At 42.7% G+C, this 13,973-nt stretch overlaps 1 protein-coding gene across 4 annotated transcripts in view; it reads left to right on the forward strand.

Annotated features, from left to right (window-relative positions):
• The window catches only part of tbc1d14 (TBC1 domain family, member 14), a 66,916-nt gene that overhangs the window by 22,466 nt on the left and 30,477 nt on the right, over positions 1-13,973 (forward strand). For 3 of the 4 annotated variants that reach the window (XM_028606172.1, XM_028606173.1, XM_028606174.1), the window contains 6 exons: positions 6,813-6,937; positions 8,127-8,209; positions 8,356-8,473; positions 10,643-10,749; positions 12,625-12,705; positions 12,850-12,938. In XM_028606172.1, coding sequence (XP_028461973.1) covers positions 6,813-6,937; positions 8,127-8,209; positions 8,356-8,473; positions 10,643-10,749; positions 12,625-12,705; positions 12,850-12,938 — 603 coding nt within the window. Of the gene's footprint in view, positions 1-1,599; positions 1,685-6,812; positions 6,938-8,126; positions 8,210-8,355; positions 8,474-10,642; positions 10,750-12,624; positions 12,706-12,849; positions 12,939-13,973 lie in introns of those variants that run through there. The other variant, XM_028606175.1, reaches the window with a different exon arrangement.

The raw sequence follows: 13,973 nt of genomic DNA on the forward strand, positions 1-13,973 counted from the left end.
CTGATGCTGCTGTTCAAAGGCGGGGTCAGTAAAGTGTGTGTGCGTGCGTGCGTGCGTGCGTGTGTGTGTGTGTGTGTGTGTGCGTGCGTGCGTGCGTGTGTGTGTGTGTGTGTGTGTGTGTGTGTGTGTGTGTGTGCGCGTACGTGCGTGCGTGCGTTTGTGTGTGTGTGGCTTTATTTGCCATTGTTCAGTTGCCAAGAGACGCACTGTTCCAGCCAAATTTCCACCAGCAACATTTCCCCTTTGAGAACACTGAATCAAGTTTTACATTCTACTTTACACCTCTTCAGTCTGGGGACTTCAGTAAATCTGAAGGCCTCAATACAATGTCTGGTCACAGTGAATTGTTGCCTGCTAAAAAAATATAAATAAAAAAAAAATATGTTGAATGTTCGGTTACCTGCTGAGCCTCTAAATCACATTGTGTAGCAGCCCAGGCATGTCTGAGTTACTGACATTTGGGAGTGGGGCTTAAATTAAAATAGGACAATATTCCCAGCAGGAGTTTTAAAGGTCCCATGTTGTAAAAAGTGAGATTCCCATGTCTTTTTGTTTTTTTATTTTTTTATTATTATTATAAAGCAGAAAGTAGGCCTATCAACAGAAATAAGTTATCGAAATTATGGTCATGGGAAAAATACGTCGATAACAGCTTCAGAATTTGGATGTTGATACATTTTCGATTAATCATCCAGCCCTAGTAGAAACTGCCGCTACAGTGCCGTTACAGTATTTTCCAGGCTGCAAATACAGTGCATAGACTCCAAGAGTGCAGATGCAGAAGACCCGGAAACGCTGACCAATCGGAGCAGACTGGGCTTTTCGGGAGGGAGGCTTAAAAAGACGGGCGCTAAAACGTAAAAGCGTTTCAGACATAAAGTGAATACAGGTATATTTAGAAAGGACATTAAAGCATGTAAACATGTTCTAGTATAAAGTTTAATTTTAATGGAAAGTCATTTAAACCTATTCCAATAAGGGATTTTGATAACCAATACTGCTAGTTTTGCATAAATTGGGCTGACACTGAATGCGTAAAAACTTGTAGTGCTTCTTGGGAAAGCTGTACATCTCCTACAAGTCTGACTGCTGTGTTGTTGGGCATCATTTAATAAGCAGGAAACCAGAGGAGACCTTCTCCCAGAGCACAAGATGTGTAACTTACATCAGCACTTGAGCTGCGGCTGTTTATTTAGTCCTGACCGGATTAAAGTGGCTGAAACCTGATCCATTGCTCCGGGATTGATTAGAACGGCTGCCAGGGCACAGCAGAGCGCAGAGCTCCTTTCAGTGCAGCGATGGTGACTAATAACATACGGCGGTGCTGATTTGCTGACACACACGCACAGCAGCAGCAACAGACCTGATGCGGAGCTGTACAGTGTAGCGTCACTGCTCAGAGAGCGAGAGAGAGAGAGCGAGCGGGGGAGGAAAAAAGAGGGGTATCATGCTGCTGCTGCTGCATCGTTTCCAATGCGGGGTGTGTCCCTCCGTTGGCAGCTTGACTGTCCCTCTGCCCTCCTTTTTGATCTGCTCCTCCTCCTTGTCTTCTCGCTCCTGGGTGTATTGTTGCCAGGAGTGATTCCCCCCCCCCCCCAGGAGCGGCAATGACGCTAGGCTAAGGTTTTTGGAAACAAACCCCCACCGGAGGACTGGCCGCCTGTAAGGAACAGCAGCGTTCATGGTGAGTGAGCATTTGCACTGCGAGGACAAGCAGGCGAGCACGGTGACCCACTGTCTCTCTCCCCTTGTCCGGCAGAACCAGAGGGCATTGGTAGTCGGAGCGTGAAAGAGACGCAGCAGAGGACGAGGATGGCTCGGGTTTCACATAAAAGCCTCTTTCAGCTTGTCGAGCTCTGCGCTTCGTAGTGGGAAGCGGGCTGACTGTCAGGATGTCTCTAGAAAGATGAAAATGTATTAGTTTCCAGAATGTGTTGATGAACGGAATGTCCACCCAGGAAGGGGACCCATCTTCATTGTATGTACCTCGGCATAAAGCCTTCACTTTAGTACAACAAAAGCACGTGCGGCGGTGTGACAGCGGCGACTTTTTATTTTGGCTTTATGGCGCATGTCAAGGGATATCCTCCTGTTGTTGTCACTGATGCAATCAGGGGACTCTGTTTATTTCCGCTTTCCAGTAAAACATGCTTGCATTTAAAAAGAAAAAAGAAAAAAAAGCACTTGATTGTATCTGAGCGTTTGGTGCCAGTGCTCATGATTCCATCTGTTTGTCTGGATATTGTACTTTTTCTTCAGTGTGTCTCAACAAAGCTACCAGATCATTGCAGCCTTACCCACAGACTCCTCAGCTCCCCTGTGGTAACTACATTATCATTCAGCAGTCTGTGTGTCAACTGCTGTGTGCAAAGAATACTACAAATTAAAGCCGTGTTTGAAATACATTTATATATTACCTCAAAAATATTGTATCAGCTCTCGTCATTTGCAGTTTTCTGTTACTATGAATAACCAGATATAACGGTGTGACTAAAGCGTTTGCACAGTCTCTATATTAAGTGGATTTGGTTCATTTCTCAAATGATATGTGTAAAGCAAAATGAAAGGCCGTCAGAAGTTCAGGAGTAAAATCCCAGAATGTGACTCCTGCAATGACCCACATTCACAAGTCAACCAGTCCGAATCTGCCTCAAGCAGCTTCCAGTTAAAAGCGGTGTGCTGGGCATGTAGTAAAACCACAGCAACTCAACATCATCTCCGGAGTGCTGCTTCCTAGCTTCTATAGTTTTAAAGCATGAAGGCTATTCCCAGCCAGCCAGCCAGAGAGCTCTTCACACCACTACCAGGAAATTTGAGGGCAACTGATAGTAGGGCTGTGCAATTAATCAAATGTTAAATCGTGCTTATGATTTCGGCTTGCTAGTAATCTCTTATTTTGTCTTGTGTTCTGATTCAGAAACAAAAGTTCAAACGGGCAAAGTATGTAGGAAAATGTCAAAGTTCAAGGCGTTTTCACTGTAATGCTGTTTTTTTATTCAATAATTGCAACATCTTTTTAAAAGTCAATGAGTAATCATGTTCAATAATCGTGATTTCAATATTGACCAAAAAAATCGTGATATATTTTTTTTTTTCATACTCTAGTAGCCCTAACTGAAAGCCAGCGTGACAGAGCTGGTTGCCCTGGAGGCAGGTTATAGGATACAGTTGCTATTCCAGCAGCTAAAAGCTACTATCTCATATACAGAAAGAGTTAAGTTCCACCCTAGAAGTGAGGGGATAGGAGTTTCTTACCATGGTTGAAAAATATAGAACATAGTACAAGTTTTTGGGAAAGTTAACTGTGTGAACTGTTTTGCAGAATATATGCATGCATTCATTCTGTCGAGTAGATCCGGCCGCCGCTAAATTAAAGGGAGAATTTCACCAATATATTAGATTAAAGTCTGCTTACAGGTCTTGGGAAGTACTAATGCATAGTGGAAAAAGTTGTACAGTATAAAGCCTTTTGTGTTTGTGGCTCCAGAGGAAACTGTGTGATGAACTTGATACTGATCTTAAGTGCTGATTCCCCAGTAGGACTAGTTGTTGAGAGCTAGAGGAATGTACAGTAATGTGATCAGCCCTTACTGGAGTTTGCTGTAGCACCATCATTCAATTGTTATTCCTTAAGTTATTATTTTACCTATCATTACCTATCACTTATCATTATAGGTCGTTTGTCACACTCACATAATGCTTTTACACCTACTCCCTTCACTGTTTGCACCGTACGTTTTCTCACGTACATACCTTCCCTTCCATACACACCTCTCAGGACAGCTTCACACCCGTCCTGTCTTGTGTTTCACCTTGTTGGTAGCACCTGCATTGCTGCTGCACAGAGCCAATCTACCTCCCTCTTATTTTCCTCCCCCTCCCTCCTTCTGCAGCCTCCAATTATTCTCAGGGTCCTAAACTCTGGCTAACCCTTTTCATCGACCTGCAGTTGTTCCTACGGGTACAAGCCGCAAGCAGCAGTACGTGCATGTTACCTGTTTATTAAAGCACAAAGCAATATTGACTAAAGGCAGACCTGACCAGCCATATACATAAGGCAAATATTGTTTTGTGAATCGGTATTTTTTGCTTCACCTATAAATGAAAAGGTTTAGATCATCTGGTTAAACTGGGGATTTGTTTACTACCTGTATGAGCCCAATTTCACTAATACTGGTACAAATGATGGACAAAACTACACAAATAAGTGTTTAAATGTTGAGCAAAGCTGTCAATTATTAGTTCTTATTCTTATATCATTACCTTCTCTCCTCTTGAATAAACCGTGCAAGCTTAGTGTCCTGTTAGTAAACAACGTGTTAGCTTTCTTGCTAACTGACCATAAACAAGCTAGCTAGAGGGCTATTGTGACTGACTAGTGCTAGCATGTTCCCAGGTCGCTAGCTTGATAGCGGTTAGCTTGCCAGCTACAGTAGTTAAACTACTGGCACCACAAGTAGTCAATAAGTCACAACGCTTCTATGGGATTGAGGGAAGTATAGAGCAGTTGAAAAAGTGAGGATATGGACATGAGATTGCTGACTCAGCCTGTCTGTAGCGCTCCACTCTCTTCTAAAATTTCCCTTGGGATGAATAAAGTATCTATCTATCTCTCATCCCAATGCTGAGTGCAGTTACCCATGAATCACCTCTATAGCACTCCTAACTTCCAGCCTCACTCTTCCTCCATCATTGCCCTCATTTGTTTAGGTCTTCTGTGTCAACTGCTCTCCCTTAATGCCCAATCCTATCAAGATGTTTTAGACATTCTACTCAAAGGCAGCTTATTTGGACCTGAGTAGCTTCCCTGCTAAGATAATGCCCTGCTATCACTTTGAAATGTGGCCACCTTCATCATTGCAAGATAAGAGAAGTAAATACTGGTGACTGCTACTTTGTGTTGACTTCCCCCTTTAAAGCTCGATTCTCTGCATTCTTCTTTGCTTTTTTAAGTTTTTCAGCTATTTAATTCACTCTCTTTTTGTATGCTTCTTTGAAAGGAGTTGGATGAAAAGCTCACTGCTTCTCTCAGATCTCTGTCCGTTAGATACAAAGGATGTCCTGCACATGCCCACCATAAAGCCACAACTTGTCGTTTTTTTAAACTTAGCTTTTTGTACTGATTGACAAACTTGAATATACCATGTTAATTAATAAGCTTAATGTGTTGTTTTTCTTCTTTTGGACAGAGTCAGCCAGGCTAGTTGTTTTTCCCTTGCTTCCAGTTTTTATACTAAGCTAAGCTCCTAGCGTTACGGAGTCTCAGCCAGAAAGAAAATTAGTGTATGTTCTACATGTCAGACTATTCCTTAAAACTAAGATACCTGCTCAACATCCGAATGTTAGCATTGTCGTTGTAAGCATGTTAGCACACTGACATTAACATTTAACTCAAAGCACTGTGGTGCGCAAGTACAGCCTCACAGAGCTGCTAGCATGGCTGCAGACTTTTCTTACTGCTTTTTGGCATTTCTATTAGTCTTGTAAAGAACTTAGACACTCTAGGCCAGTTGTACTAACGCATTTGTGCCCACTTCAGGCATATTTGTTTCGCAACGTGCGAACAGCGTTCAAATTCCATTCCAGCAGTTGTTAAACTCCTCGCTACATTACAAATATTGGCATCAGGATCATTTCAAACAGTCACAGCATCAGCAGTGATCCATGATAGAAAAATGTGCACAATTTACGGTATAGTGGGTGGAGAAAGGCGCTGAATACCCGATGAACTGCAGGTTTGGTAAATACGACGTACGCTCAAGGCCATGGCGCTGATAGCGCTACATTCGCAAATGTACAAACATCTGGCCCTCTGAGTAAACTAAGGTTATGGTTATTAGTTATTGATGGTGGCTTTACATCTTTTTATGTTTCTCCTCTTACTTTTGCCCTCCTGAAACTGATTCAATTACTTATTTGTTCCCCAGGCTCTGGTACAATGGACAGGAACACAAAGACAGATTAATAACATGAGCTGCGACACGAACGGTCGCGCATGCACACTCGCACACACTCCTATTGTAGGAATAGATTTTCCTGTCTGTATTGTGGCCTGTGCTGATCGATGTGAACGTCCCTGGGGCAGCACTGTGTTAAGCTGATTGCTTGCCAGCCTCAGCCTGCATTATTAACCAGCCCAACGCACACTGAAGGCCATTTTGGTGTGTGCGTGTGTGTGTGTGCGCGTGTGTGTTGCACTTGCCCTATTTACAGTAGCTTCCTAATGAATTAGTTAGACAATGTAGTATCTTCCAACAGCTTCCTCTGAAGGTCTTCCCTGAACTATTTGTGTTTTATCAGCATCTAATTCTGGATTTAAGCTCAGAGCTGCTACCACACATATCACCTGTCAGTCAGCTGATAGTGGGCCTTGTGGTAAACTGCTCTTTGGCTGTAACAGACTGAGAGTCACATGGCCTCCTTAGACTCCAGCTGACAAATGCTCTGAGGCCAAAAGAGCGTTGTCACACGGTTGTCAAGACATTCCTCAGGGTGACTTAATGTACACATAAAGTCCCGTCTCGTTATTTTTCAACTCTTTATTTTCCTCTTCCCACTAAAGCCTAGCAGTCTGTGTCGTACCTGTGTCGTATTAGTTTTGAGGTCAGCTGTGGCCCTTGTGGAACTTTTCTTTGGAGCCGCGTTCATACTTTCACGTTGAATATAGAGCAACTAATCCACCAATTCTCCTTTTTTGTGTGAGTGTTTAAATCTGGCAGGACTCTCATGAAAAGCAAAATAACTTGGTTTCCCTGTAACGCTGTTGTAATTCAAACTAGTTTCTGTGTCTGAATGTGCGTTTGTGTTGCCAGGAATATGAAACAAAGAGTGGCAGAGCTGGACCTGGCAACCCAACGTCTCCCAGGCACAGTGTGAGGAAGAACCTGGACTTTGAGCCCCTCTCCACCACCGCACTTATACTGGAGGACAGGCCTGCGTATGTAAACACACACACTGTCTGTCTTCAGTCTTCGGGATATTAGACTATCCAACATTTTTTGTTCTCTTTCACTGCCAGTGGAGTTTACTTATCGGACAATAAAGCAAGTCAGTTGTCTTCCTATCTTCATCTTCCCCTCATTCCTTCTTTATCAGTCCTCCTTCCTCTGTCATTAGACTCCATTCAGTATTGTTCCAGCTCTCCCTGTGTCCCTGTTTGTATCACAGGCGGTGAAAGAGAAGTGCTGCTGAAAGTTTAATGGCCCTCCTCAGACTGGCTCCATTACCCTGCTTTTTATTTTCGCAATTTTTTCATTTTGTTAACATGCACAAAGGCATACAGACCGACAGACATATGCTGGACAAGATTAGCACTTCTGTTCTGAGAACATGGTGAATGAAAACAAAAGTATAATTTAGCCTGATTTCCTGTGTTAAACACAAGGAAGTTTATTCACCATGACTGGCAAAACTGTGAGTCCAGCCGCTGCATGCAACCTCCCACCTCTTTTCCTTCTTTACTGTCACCCCCTACTGGTAAACACAAAGAAAGAAAAGTGCACCTACTTTATATTTAAAAGTGCCAGTGTTATTGGCTTAGTCAAATTAGAGTGCACCGTGTATCTGTACTTGTAGAATAGAAGAAGAGTACTTAATTTTGGTGTAATTAGCTTTGGAAAGAACGAGCACTGGAATCTTGTGTCGTTCATACACAACCCAAGTATTCCACACTGAGATTTAGCATGCTGAAGCAGAAAACACTCTAAAATCACATGAACCTCTGCTGACCCAATAACACATTTCATATTTGCAGTAAATAAACAAGTACTAAAATGCCTTTCTGTCACCTAAATTCAGAGCATGAGCATGTTATAAAATGACAAAGGCAAAGACTTTTTTTTTTTTTTTTTTCTTTTCTGAAACTAGTATATCCATTTGACAAAGTTCTGTTTTCTGGTAGCTGTTCTGGAGCTTTCACTCATGTGACATGATCTTCATCAACACAAATAACCCAGTTTTCTTATAATGTGTACTATGTTCTGAGCACATTAGGGATATGATATGAAATGGACCTTGAGGACTGGTATACCACACGAGGTTGCTCAACATGAATAATGCAGGCAAAGCTCTTAGATCACATAGTTGCTAATCCATTTCCTTGCGTTTGATGTATGTGGGTGTTACAGCAATCTGCCTGCCAAGCCAGCCGAGGAGGCACAGAAACACAGACAGCAGTATGAAGAGATGGTGGCCCAGGCCAAGAAGAGAGGTGAGGTCATTCGACAAAGTAATCGCGGTTCCTTACTGAACCGACGGAGTTTATACGTGAAAACGACTTACTGTACTTTCCACGTCTTCTATTCACATTCCCTCTTTCTTGTACGTGACCACCTCTCTCCACACTTCTATCTGTAGAGTTGAAGGAGGCTCAGAAGAGAAAGAAGCAGCTGGAGGATCGGTGTAAGCTTGAGGAAAGCATCGGCACAGCCGCCCAGATCTGGAACCAAGAGATCTTACCTAACTGGAGTACAACGTGAGTACAAACGACTGAGTTTAGAATGAAAGAAATACTCCAAGTATTTTTCTCTGGAAGCTTTGTAATTGTAGCTTGATTTTTAAAACATGAATGGATCAGACAAGTTTTAAGAGATTCTTAACTGTTTTGGGTTGCAGTTTTTTTATTTATTTATTTTTTATTATACTGGACCTGTAACCTGACTCCGCCAGATGGATCGCTTCGCATTTGCTTGGCATATCCATCTGGGAACTTTCTGTTGGAGAACTTTTGGGAAGGGGCGGAAATACTGGTTAGCTGATTGGATGAACCATCTGTCCATCACCTATGTTGGTGATAGACGGGCCAAATCAACCAATCAAATCCACAAAGCGTATGAAAATACAACCACAAGCCCACCCCTGCTGCTGCAGGCAAAGCATAGCTCGTTAGCTCAGCATGCAAGCAACATGTCGGTAAAGGAGATTTGCTGTTTGTGTAACGAGAATTTAGGAATAAAAGACACCATTTCAGGTTCCCGGACCATATTCCAAAAGAAGGATCCAAGAGAAAAAAGCATTAGTGAGCGGCTAACAGAATTAGGGCTACCACTGTCTGAAAATACTGGTTAGCTGATTGGATAAACCATCTGTCTATCACCAGCTAACCCACCTTAAAACCAACGCTGATTGGCCCGGTCGTTTGGCTAACGGCTCCAAATTTTCTCTATCTCAAGATGCCAGACTGATCTGCGAGTGGAAAACTGGAGCTCGCCAGATCACGACGGGATCTCAGGAGGCTACTGGACCTGGTCAATTCCACTAAAATATCAAACTTAAATTACACTTGTCAATTACCCCTTGCAAAAACAGTGACGTGTAGCATGTGCAGCTTTGTGTTAATAATACCCCATCACTGCCTGATACATCGGCCGGAATGTATACACCATCAATGCCGGATACTGATAAATTTATGACTAGCACTAAAAAATCTTGGCAAATGTATGAGGATGTTATCACCCTGATGGCACCATTTTAAGTGCCTGTACATCTTAGCATACTTTATTTTTTTTAAACCTACTTTTTAAAAGTATATGTTGGCATACAGTTAGCACTGAATGCTCAAGCGCACAGTTTAATATATGAAATGAATGTTCAAGTGTGTTGCCCTGAGCATAACATTTATTCATATCTCAGTCATTAAGTCATCTGTAATATAAGATATTAGGAGCTTAAGGCCGACATGGGGAACACTAATTGCCTGTCTTCTTTACAGTGCATCAAAACATAACGCGGCCATTTTGGCATGCATTGTGATGTCACGGTCGGCAGCACATGGGGAGCATATACCGGACGGCTGCTGTAGACGAGCACTGCAGAGAAAGGACATCATATGCAAACGTAGTGATTTCATTATGAGATTAACAAAACACAACCGGTTTTACGAGCTCAGCTGGCACATATTCATTCCCACGTGTTGATTTGAATTAATATCAATGTCAGTGCCTCCGTCATACAGCCATGTATTATTGCAATTATACAAGTATCACCACTCCTACAGTACATGTGTAATACCTTGGACTAAGATTAGTACTTATTGTGGCCGGGTTGGCTCAGTGGGTAGAGCAGGCGCACATACACTGAGAGGTTTATGCCTCGACGCAGAGGTCCAGGGTTTGAATCTGACCTGTGACAATTTCCTGCATGTCAGTAACCATTACACCTCGTCGCCAGTCCAAGCCAGTAAATCCATGCTCTTACTTTTCACCACTGTTGTTCTTTCTCCAACATTTTCTGTATTTTTTTAACTTATACATCCTTGATTTTCAACCGCAGAGTATCGTCAGACAGTCTGCTTCCTGTTTACACCGGCGCGCACATGCCCAGTGTATAGAAATGGTCATGTGATACAGTATGCGTTGTCAGACGTGTTAATATGGACAGATATTAGTTTCTGCTACTGGAGCTAAAACCCCTGTGTAGACGGAGATCGTTTTTGTTTCAAAATGCCGTTTTAAAAATGCAAACGTGGCAGTGTGTACGTAGCCTTTATGTAGAATCAGTGACGGGAGTAGGGCAAGGAATGTCTGCCACCTTGTGACTCTGCTCAGTAAACGATGGTTTCCTCTATGGAACCCCGTTATTAAGCAGCCCCCCCCCACCCTCTGGTGTCTTTTCAACATGTAACCCACATTTCACCTTCCTCCAGGTGTACAACTCGAAGAGTGAGAGACCTCTGGTGGCAGGGCATCCCCCCCAGTGTGAGAGGCAAAGTGTGGAGCCTGGCTGTGGGCAACGAGCTTAACATCACACACGGTACACTCTTGAGTGTGTTATTGATGGCTCATTATTGCCATAACTGTACTTAACCTGTGAGCGACTGTCATGTCCTGAGCTGCACGGTTACCTGACTGCTCTATGTTCATCACTTCAAAACACACCAGTATGCACGCGCGCGCACACACACACACACACACACACACACACACACACACACACACACACACACACACACACACACACACACACACACACACACACAGATGGGTGTAGCACTTTGTATCAATGTTAATTGAATAAGTGGCAGTGAGATATGTAGAATAGGAAGGGAGAGTGTGTCCATTAAGAAGGAGCATGGTCCAATGATTCCCCCAGTACAAGAGGGAACAAGCAGCATTTCAGTGAGTTCTCAAGTCTGGATGGAGATTATGTATACGCACACGCACACGCACACACACACACACACACACACACACACAGCAAATTAATTCTCCCCATGCTGCATGGTGCTACATGCTGCTTGGAGATAAGCGCTCGCTGACTGCTGAGCTTGTCCACTCAGCCTTTTTAAATGGAGCACAGTCCTGTGCATTATCGCTCTGTGTGCGCAGCACACACACACACACACACACACACACACACACACACACACACACACACACACAGCTCAGTCACCTTCAAAGATGTCCATCTTTTCATAAGTAGCAGCTCAGTGACAGTATTCCATTACTGCTGCTAATGGTTATACTAGCATCTTTACTGTTGCTAAGTCTGCTACTTCTAGTAGTACTGTGGTTATTACTGCTAGTACTTCCATTACTGCTACAGTACTGCCAGCCTACTACTACCTCTACTGCTTTTAAAGCAAATGAAAAGCTAAACTCTTGGATACAACTGCTCGGTGGTGGGGATTATTACTACTACCTTTTGGGACAGAACTGTAGCGAGTTAGGGGTGTATTCTAAACACGGACATGATACACATATATTTTTTTTGATTCAGTGTGACTCGTGCTTCCTGAGGATGTCCCCTCTAATGTCTCTGATTTCCATCGCAAGTGAACGTCCATGAATCTGCGTAGAAATCCTAGACCAAAGGCAGTCCATGTTACTCCAGAACTTGCCTGAAAGTCATTGTGTTTTTAAGTTTTCTTCACTATTGTAAATCCTTGGGTATGTTGGAAACAGGAACTGCTAATAACTGTTTCACCATGATTTCAGTGGTGCCACTTTGCCTAAATGTAAATGTTGGCTTTTTAATTATAGGAACTCTAGCTCCAAAACTTAGAGCCGGATTATCCCCGAAATGGAAGTAAGACAAAGAATAATACTATGAGTGAGAAAATCTTTTTCTTTCTTTTTTTCTGTTCCATCAACATAAAACGATTTCTGGAATCTGTGACTCAATTCAGAATCGTGAAAGATTAGAATCATATCCTAATAAAAGTACCGCTTAATCACGTGTGTAAATATATACTATGTATCTTTACAGTAGACTGCTGTTCTCCTCTTGCTCATTGCAAGTCTGTTAAGCATGGCCTGTGGTTGCCATTTTCTGCAGTTATTATATGAATCTGCCGGTGCTGTGTACTGTCAGGTCAGTCAGGGCACCGGTGCAGAGCTCCATGTCATGTCTCAGAAAGGTCATTTCATCGATCCAGTATCTCATCACTAGAGGGCAGCCACAGATCAAAGCCCAGGCCGGGAGATTCAGCGAGCCGCAACAAAAATAAATGTCTCCTGAGAATGGAGGGAGAGCTCCTTACTGTAATCCCCTTCAGTGTTACCGCTGGAGAGGAACGTGAAGAGCTGAATCCTTTTATTATCACCTAAAGTGGTTTCGGTCCAGTCATCATGTTCTCCACTCAGTGTGTTCTCTCATATTGATTGTGCTGTGATGTGTCCCCTGCAGAGCTGTATAGCATCTGTCTGGCCCGGGCAAAAGAGAAGTGGAGCACCACGCCAGCACCTTCCTTAGAGACTGAAGCGGAAGGTACGGACACAATAGAAAGTCTTCAGGCCTTGTTTCTATGTTGTTGGCCATATTGACTCCCAAAGCGATGTGACTGCAGTCATATTGGCTGAACAAGTTACTGATTTCCTTTTGTGTTTCTTAATGTCTTGCGATGTCTTCCAGATGCTGGTTCGTCAAACCGGGAGTCGAGCCTGGAGCTGATCAAGCTGGACATTTCAAGAACCTTCCCCCAACTGTGTATCTTCCAGCAGGTCAGTGAGAGGAGCTCAGCCATACCTACTGTATGTGTAAATGGTACAAAAATTTTTTTCTGTATCATTATTGAGAAAATGTCTCATTCAATTTGTGTGTGTGTGTGTGTGTGTGTGTGTGTGTGTGTGTGTGTGTGTGTGTGTGTGTCTCGCATTTCTATACCGATGAGGACCTTGACCGGAATACACACTCACACGGTGGGGACTCGTGTCACGGTGGGGACCAAAATCAGGGTCCCCACGGGCAGACCCCTCTCAAAGCATAGAAAACAGCTTCCTAATATGCCCAGTATCAATAACTCCAAAGTCCTCTTTGGGGGGGTTTTCATGAGAAAAATGTGTGTGTGTGTAAGACGCTGACATCCTACTGGCAAACGGTGGTATTGCAAGTGTGTGAACTTTTCTGCGTACATGCGCCCCTCCTGGTAATAAATGGTATTGCAGCATAATGAAAATTTAACTCAGTCAATGATGCGCCCCTCCTGGTGGGAGATGGTATTACAGCATAATACAATTTGAACTTTCTGTTAGCTCAGCCATAGTAACTCAAACTCAGAATACTTAAAATTAAAGTCCTACAATTTGATCAATATCTAGTGGTTTAACATAAAATCAATTTAACCGCCTATTCAATTCCACTTGAAAAAGCTATCTCTGCTTAAACATTTCCTAGAATGTGTTTTTTCTTTTTGTTTAATTTGCAATTGTAACTAAAATGAGGCTATTCATTGTCTAACATAACAAGAGAATTATGAACAAATCTTGTTGCCTTAGTTAAGTTAAATGTTACATTTTACTGTAATTATATTGCAGATAGCTAGTTTATCTTTCTGTTATAATACTATAACTGTATTTACTTTGCCAGTTACCTGTTTATAGACCTAAATTATCAAGATAGGATTACTGATTTTCAAAATGTTTTTTATCCTGATGATCCATCAACTATACTAGTGAATTAATGAATCTATTTACAAATGGTTATGAAACTGTAAAAAACACACCTCACTATATTGGCCCTTCAGATGCATCTCTAAA

Source organism: Perca flavescens, chromosome 19 (assembly GCF_004354835.1).
Source record: "Perca flavescens isolate YP-PL-M2 chromosome 19, PFLA_1.0, whole genome shotgun sequence".
Classification (NCBI taxonomy): Eukaryota; Metazoa; Chordata; class Actinopteri; order Perciformes; family Percidae; genus Perca; species Perca flavescens.